At 30.2% G+C, this 8,045-nt stretch overlaps 1 protein-coding gene across 1 annotated transcript; it reads right to left on the bottom strand.

Annotated features, from left to right (window-relative positions):
• Positions 1-6,426: 6,426 nt before the first annotated feature.
• LOC148195075 (uncharacterized) lies at positions 6,427-7,826 on the bottom strand. Its single transcript, XM_088094409.1, has 2 exons — positions 7,089-7,826; positions 6,427-6,480 (listed from the first exon to the last, which is right to left on the bottom strand). The coding sequence occupies exons 1-2, from the start codon at positions 7,824-7,826 to the stop codon at positions 6,427-6,429; spliced, it is 792 nt and encodes a 263-aa protein (XP_087950535.1).
• Positions 7,827-8,045: the final 219 nt, after the last annotated feature.

The following is an 8,045-nucleotide window of genomic DNA, read 5'->3' as shown; positions in this document are numbered from 1 at the left end:
TTTTCCATAACTTCGTTTACAAACTTAAATTATTATTGGAATTTGACGGTTGGTAGTTGATAGCGTGCACTTACAGTGTCATTCCCTGAATATCTTCGGCATATTCTAAACCAGTGTCCTAAATATTGAAAATTTAGTCCATATGAATAAACTTTTAATCTTACAGTTTTTTAGCGTCGATTTTTAAGATAAATTTAAAAAAAATTAAGTTATTATTTCTATCTTATATTTCTAATGTAATAAACGGTTTATTTTTAATTTAGAGAAATCATGAATCAGAATAAAACAGCTTGTTTATTTATGAGTAAATATTTTGTAGTAGAGCTTTTTCTTATCTATAAGTAAATATTTTGTAATAGTTTTATTAGACAATAGATCTTTCTTGGTGTATCATGCAGTAGATAAAACATTCTAGAATTAAAAAAATAATTATTAAATTGTTAGTATCACGTAAAAACATTCTTCCTATAATAGTTGATATGAATAAGAAAAACTCTCTTATAATATTTTTTATATTTAATGTACTCTACAAATAGAAAAATAGATAGAGTTTAACATAGTAAAATAAGAAATTAAAAAATTTCATTGAAATTATTAGTTTAAATTTTTTTTGAAAAGACAATTATAAGTTATTTTCTCTATTGGAGCAATAGCGTCATTATCTTCGTTACTATACTTGTTAGAGATAATAAAACCAAATATATATTTTTTTATTCATAGGTTCAATCAATCATCAGAAGAATTAAACTAAAAATTAGAATACATTATAGGAAAATAAAACTTCCATTGAGGATAAGCAAATTAAAGACTTTTATAAAAATTCTCATAAGATCGAGAACGAAGTTTTTATTTGGTATATGTCAGGTAACGAATCAATAACTGCATCCAATCTCAAAAAAATCTCAATTGGTTCGAATTTTTTTTATCTCGTTGGAATGGAATAGTTAAAAAAATCTCATAGGACCAAACCTTATTATGTGGCATTTACATTATATTTCTCTTTCTTATTCTCAACCAAGTATTTGAGAGGATTTTATTGATCCATGATTTATGTTTTGTTTTCTCGTTTTTTTTGTTTGTTTATTTATATATATATATATATATATATATATATATATATATATATATTCATCAATTTCAATTATTTTTTGATTGAGATGTATGGATTCACGGGTCTATGTCTATATAGATCTTGTTCATGGATTAACAAAAGTGTGTAAAAGTTCTATTTGCCTATGCCATTCTACGAGTCTCTTCCATTTTGCGTGTGACATCACCACTACCCATGGTAGTATCCAATAATTCAAAAATTAATTTGAAAGTCATATTTTGACTCCGACGTTTTCGAGATGCCCCCAATTACCAACGAATAGCAAGTGTTTTTCCTTGTGCGAATCTTATTTCATTGATAACTTGATGAATTGATCCCCTATCGTGTCTTGCTTTTATTGTTGTATCAAGAATTACTCCACTTATTGCTTACATAAAACAAATAATGAATTTGTTGATGTCTTTTTGTTGAATTAATAGGTGGATAGAAAATTTGATAACGCAATAATATTTTTTTCATATTTCAAAATACAATTAACCAACATGTTAACTAATCAATTATAATAAATTGGACTAAATTTTGCAATTTTTTCTTCTACTTTTTAGTACTTTTGTGAGAACTAAAATCATTTGTTTTGGCTTTTTGGCATCATATTAAAGAATGGATATCGAAATATATGAAAGATCTCCCTCTAAGGGATAGATACGATGTTGATCGACTTTCCGCAGAATTTTATATCTACTATAATTCCAAAATCTGTTTTTTTTTTTCAAAATTGTTCAAGAAACAATGATCCCTATTTCACTTCTTATACCTACCAAATCTTTAGACATATTTCTCTCCTTTCATCACATAAACTTATTCTTAAATTTTGGTTGTGAATTTACTTCTATTTTGTCTACAAAACTATGACCGGATAATAGATTTTCTAAATTTATATTTCTTTTATATATTTTTATAATATTTATTACAAAAATAAAATACTTAAGAAAAAACTGTAAATGATAGAAAAATATTATACACATCGAATGTTAAATTTAAACGTATTCTTAAATAGATAAAAAAATTATTGTTTATGTAAATAATCACAAGAATAAAATTTATATGATTAAGTACGAAAATAATTATTATTTAATAAAATTCTTTTATTGAATAATAATGCTTTTCATATATATAGTATTTTCACAATGGAGGTTTAAATTTTAGACGTAGTGATTTATTCTAGTCAAGTTATTTCAACAAACTTTAAATTTAAATGTTAATACAATGGAAACGAAAATAAGGTTGTAAACATAAATCTCTATTCTGGATTTATAGGCCTTCATTGGAGAAAATTTTCTCCTCGTGGGACTAGGCAAATTAAATGTATGTTACCCACATGGTATAAATGATATGAGGCTGAGCTAGTGAAAAATGGACAGGCTTCTATCCCTCAAAATTGTGACCACAAGGCCAGTTTGATGGAAAAAAATAGTACCACACGTGCTTATGAGTGGGATTCCATAGATGGCCCGGAGGGTAGAACATCGAACATGGCATGTAGATTTAATTTGTCTAGTCTCAAGAGGAGAAAACTTTTCCCATTTAAAACCTATAAACCAACATACATTAAAAAGGAGAAAAGCAAGAAGGTGGAGTTTAGAAGTGTAGCAGTGCTACGATTGAGAATTTGCATTTACCTACAACTATTGACTACACTTCCTTCTACAAAGATAATAATCTGAAAAGTCTATTGAGTAATTTTCCATGATTTTTCCTGTTCTAGTTACAATGTCATTCAACTTTAATCAAAATAAACTTAATCTCTATGATTTATTTGCACCCACACTCTGCCATATTCCTACACTTGTCCTTCAAATCAACTTTCGTTCTCTCCTCAAATATATCTATGTGATATTTTAGGATTAATTCGAGATGTATATACCTCGGCGTGAAAATGATGTGTTGAAAGTCCTACATCGACTATTGATAAGACCAATTTATATTTACTCTTTCTTTTGGAGTGAGATACAGATAAATTCTACATATAATGAAGAGTGTGATGGGTAATGTAATAATAGCATTCTTCTTATAGTCTTGTAAGAACAATGTTAGCAAAAGAAGTTTAAGTCTAACTCAATCCTACAAAACTGGTTTTTACGGAGAGGTTTGCACCCACATAGCCAAGGTATATACATCTCGAGTTAGTCTTAAATTCTCACAAAGATATATTTGATGAGAGAACGAAAGTTTATTTGAAGGACAAAGGCAGGAATATGGCACGATATGGGTGGAAATAAATTGTAGAGGTTAAGTTTATTTTGATTAAAGCTAATAACATTGTAACTAGAATAGGCAAAATCATGGAAAATTAGTTAATAATCTTTTAGGATTATTAGCTTTAATAGAAGAAAGCGTAGTTTGTAAAAATTAAGGAGAATGTGGTGTTTAAGCCTTCTTAAACAACATATTATTATTATTAAAAATAAAATTTAGAGTATTTAAGTGGGTGCAAATCTCACCTTACAAGTTGATTTTGTAGGGTTGAGTTAGACTTAAAGTCTCTTTCTTAACATGGTATCAAAGCTAAATTAAAGCCTATCCTAGCGATATTTGGTTTCTATCGGTTTATAGGTCCTCAATGGAGAAAGTTTTCTCCTCTTGGGACTAGGGGCAATTTAAATTTATCTTGCATACATGGTATAAATGATATAAGGCTAATCTAGTGAAAATGGTCAGGCTTCTATCCCTCAGAATTGTGACCATAGGCCTAGTTTGATGGAAATATAATAGTACCGCACGTGCTTATGAGTGGGATTCCATAGATGGCCCAGAGGGTAGAACATCAAACTGTGCGACTTTAAATAATTTGCCTAGTCCCAAGAGGAGAAAACTTTTTTCCATTTAAGACCTATAAACCAACAGACATTAAAAAGGAGAAATGTAAGATGGTGGAGTTCAAAAGTGTAGCCGTGCTACGATTGAGAACTTACATTTACCAACAAATATTGACTACACTTCCTTCTACAAAAGCTAATAATCCTAAAAGTCTATTAAGTAATTTTCAATGATTTTCCTTGTTCTAGTTACAATGTCATTCAACTTTAATCAAAATAAACTTAACCTCTACGATTTATTTGCACCCACATTGTGCCATATTCCTACACTTGTCCTTCAAACCAACTTTCGTTCGCTCCTCAAATATATCTATGTGAGATTTTAGGATTAACTCGAGCTGTATATACCTCGGCGTGAAGAGGGTGTGTTGGAAGTCCTACATCGACTAGAGATAAGATCAATTTATATTTACTCTTTCTTTTTGAGTGAGATACAGATAAATTCTACATATAATGAAGAAAGTGATGGGTAATGTAATAATAACATTCTTCTTATAGTCTTGTAATAACAATGTTAGCAAAAGAAGTTTAAGTCTAACTCAATCCTGATGGTATCGGAGGGGGTATTTTTCGAAGAGTATAGCGCAGCGGAATTAATACTCAGAGAGTGGAAAGCGTATTCGATCACAATTAAACTTAATTTGGTCCTTTTAGTAAAAATAATTTTCTTTCAGAAAATTAATCAAACAGTTGATATACGTAAAATAAAATGAGTTTAGGGAATAAGAAGATCAACACAGAATTTTTATCCTGGTTCGAATCAAAAGATTCTACGTCCAGTCGTTAGTCACTATGAATAGTGATTAACCTTTTTCACTAAAAAATTGTTTAACAGTTAAAAATCCAAGTTTACAAGGTTTACAAGAATTTCCTACTACATTTAATTTCTACAAATTGCTTTTAACTAATTCTAATATCTTCTTCAACTAAAACTTCTTGTAGCATCATCAAAACAAATTTCTTCAAGATTTACCAATACTCCTTATTGGTAACAATCTCCCCCTTTTTGATGATGATCAAAAATTCAATTTTTAAAAGCAAGTTTGGCTTACCTGCAAAACATACAAGCTAACAAACAACAACAAGGTTAGCAATACCTGTAATAATTTATACTTCTCCCCTTGTATTATTCTTCTCCCCCTTTTTGATCAGAAGCAAAAAGATCGGATGTTAAAGGCTCCCCCTAAATATGATCTCCCCCTCAATTAATCAAAGGATGCATATAATCAAGAGATCATTTTATTTATGAAAATAAAGATTACATTATAAGAAGACACATAACAGACAGAATTATAACATAGATGAAATGGCAAGTAAACAACAAAACAGTCTAACATGGACAAACTAGCCGTTTATGGTCGTTTATAGCCGTTATGGGATGCTCCAACGACTCTATTTTTGAAACTGTCAGCGTGATAATCGATTATGGCTCGTGATAATCGATTATTAGTTCAATAATTACTGCCCAGAATTACATGATAATCGATTATGCATAATGATAATCGATTATCTGCTCAAGATTTTCCAGAATTGAATTTGATGCATGAATAATCGATTATAACTTGGTGTAATCGATTATGAAGCGTTAAGTTTACGAAAAATGCAAAAGTTTGCATAGATTTTGATTCTAAGATATGTCTAACACTCCTAACTCTCTTCTAAGTTCATAAAGTAAAGATATCCCCTTAAATATGCAATTCAAATTTAGTTTTTAGCATACTCAATTAACCCACGAAATCAACAACCTCTTTTCAAACAATTAAGATATCAATGATTAAGCAACCAATTTATAAACTAAAATGAATGCAATAGTAGCTTAAATGGAAATGATCACAGCTGCTACAGGTTTGACATGAAAGCATTTCAGTTAGCACAATCAGTTAATAAAATTAACTTTGACAACACAATTTACAACTTTCAAAACAACAACTATGATTCATGCACTCTCATATCCCAATCTGTTCAACCCAATGAATTCAACTCTGCATATAAAACAACATATATAAAAATTAAAACAACAATATGCAGTAATCAGATTTAATTCAATAACATTGTTTATCTTGGTTCAATGGATTTTATTCATGAAATATTGGCAAACCAGAATTTAAAACTGGAAAATTGACTCAAACAGGGAAATGCAGTTCCGACAACTGCTTTTAAAGACTATTCTACAGTGATTTTCACAATTTGAAATCAAGCTTTATGCGGAGCAAATCATAGCTCATATGGCATGCATATAAATAGATCTCCACAGAAAACATCTTTGAAACGGAAATGCCAATTCAATCATCAAATAACTTAATTATCTAAAAATGCCAATGAAAATCTATCAACCAACTCATTTAAATGAATATAACAGTAATCAAATAATGGAAAATTAGAAAGATAACCAGAACAAAGTGCAATAACACAGTTCAAACAACACTTAGCTCAATCACATGGAGTTCGAACCAAGGCTTTGAATGCCATTTGATGGATTCACTTCCTGCTCTTAGATCATTATTTCCGAAAGCATAATACCATGGATCTCTCCTCTCCTTTTGAGAACTTAACCTGCAAAACAAAACAATAGAGTTTTGGTCCCCATAATCTCATTTGGGTCCTTTGAGGTTAGAGACAATTTACTTTATAACAGGAATCCAAGCATATTTTCCATTTGGAACATCAAAATGTTTAATTCTACATTTGTTAGAAGTGTGCCCCTTTTTCATACAATAAAAGCATGTGACAACATTTGGGTTTCTATAAGACATAGTTCCTTTTTCAACCCATACCCTACGGGTTCTTTTAATTTTGTTCTTACTTTTAAAAACACTTTTGTTTTTATAAACCTTTCTAACAGTTATAGGCATTTCAACATTATTGTTTCCAGTTGCAACTTCAAGAAGATTTTCAAGAATATCAATATTAAGCATATGAATCTTACATGAAAGACATTCAACAGGATGTTCAACATTTGAAGACTCTTTCATTTCCAACTTGCAAATTTTATTTCTCAAACTTACTTCCTCATCTAATGCTTTCTCATATTTAATTTGCAATTGTTTAAATTCTTTTTTCAAATTTTTATGAGCAACATTCAATTTTTCAGATTCATCAAGCAATTCAAGAAAAGCTTTTTGCAAATCAAATTCACTAGATTCAGAATTAGAACAATTTACTTGGCTTGCAGTGTCATCAACATTAGTTGTCAAACATAATTTTGTTTCTTCAACAGAATCACTTGAACTACTTGAGTCATTATCAACCCAAGCAATGTGAACCTTCTTTCTCTTGTGAAGTTTCTTTTCTTTTCTTTCTTTACTTCTTTTGTTGCTTGAACAGTCAGCTTTCAGATGGCCTCTTTCACCACATCCATAACATTTGAAACTTGAAGAAGAACCTTGATAGTCCTTCTTTTTCTTCAAGATTTGGCTGTCAGATGATTTAACGTTGGCCATCAAGCATAGATTTTCTTGCTCATTTGAATCGCTTGAGCTTGAGGAGTTTGATGTAGACCATGAGTTCGAACAAGTCAACTTAGCCACATTCAATACTTCATCATGAGTGACTCTTAAAAATTTCCACATTTCCTGAGCACTTTTATAAACAGATACTTTGACAAAATCATCAATGGTTAGTGCAGATAAAATTATATTCCGAGCCTTAATATCAAATTGGGCTCGTCTATTTTCCTCAGCAGTCCAATTAAAATAAGGTTTTTCAGTCTCTACACCATCAACAGTATTCATAGGAATATAAGGGCCATTTTGTACAGCTTCCCAGATACCTCTGTCAACAGACCCCATAAAAATCTCCATTCTAACTTTCCAAAAAGCATAGTTATCACCAGTAAACAATGGACGTCTGTTAATGGAAGCACCCTCAGCATATACATGGTTTTGATTGTGACCAGCCATTTTCGCAAATTTTGAAAAACTATCAAAGCAAGCTCTGATACCAATTGATGGTATCGGAGGGGGTATTTTTCGAAGAGTATAGCGCAGCGGAATTAATACTCAGAGAGTGGAAAGCGTATTCGATCACAATTAAACTTAATTTGGTCCTTTTAGTAAAAATAATTTTCTTTCAGAAAATTAATCAAACAGTTGATATACGTAAAATAAAATGAGTTTAGG

This window comes from Vigna umbellata, chromosome 7, assembly GCF_029865625.1.
Source record: "Vigna umbellata cultivar VRB3 chromosome 7, Vumbellata_1.0, whole genome shotgun sequence".
In the NCBI taxonomy this organism is placed as follows: domain Eukaryota; kingdom Viridiplantae; phylum Streptophyta; class Magnoliopsida; order Fabales; family Fabaceae; genus Vigna; species Vigna umbellata.
Note: the sequence above shows the minus strand (reverse complement) of the source record. Positions and strands in the feature narration are given on the sequence as shown.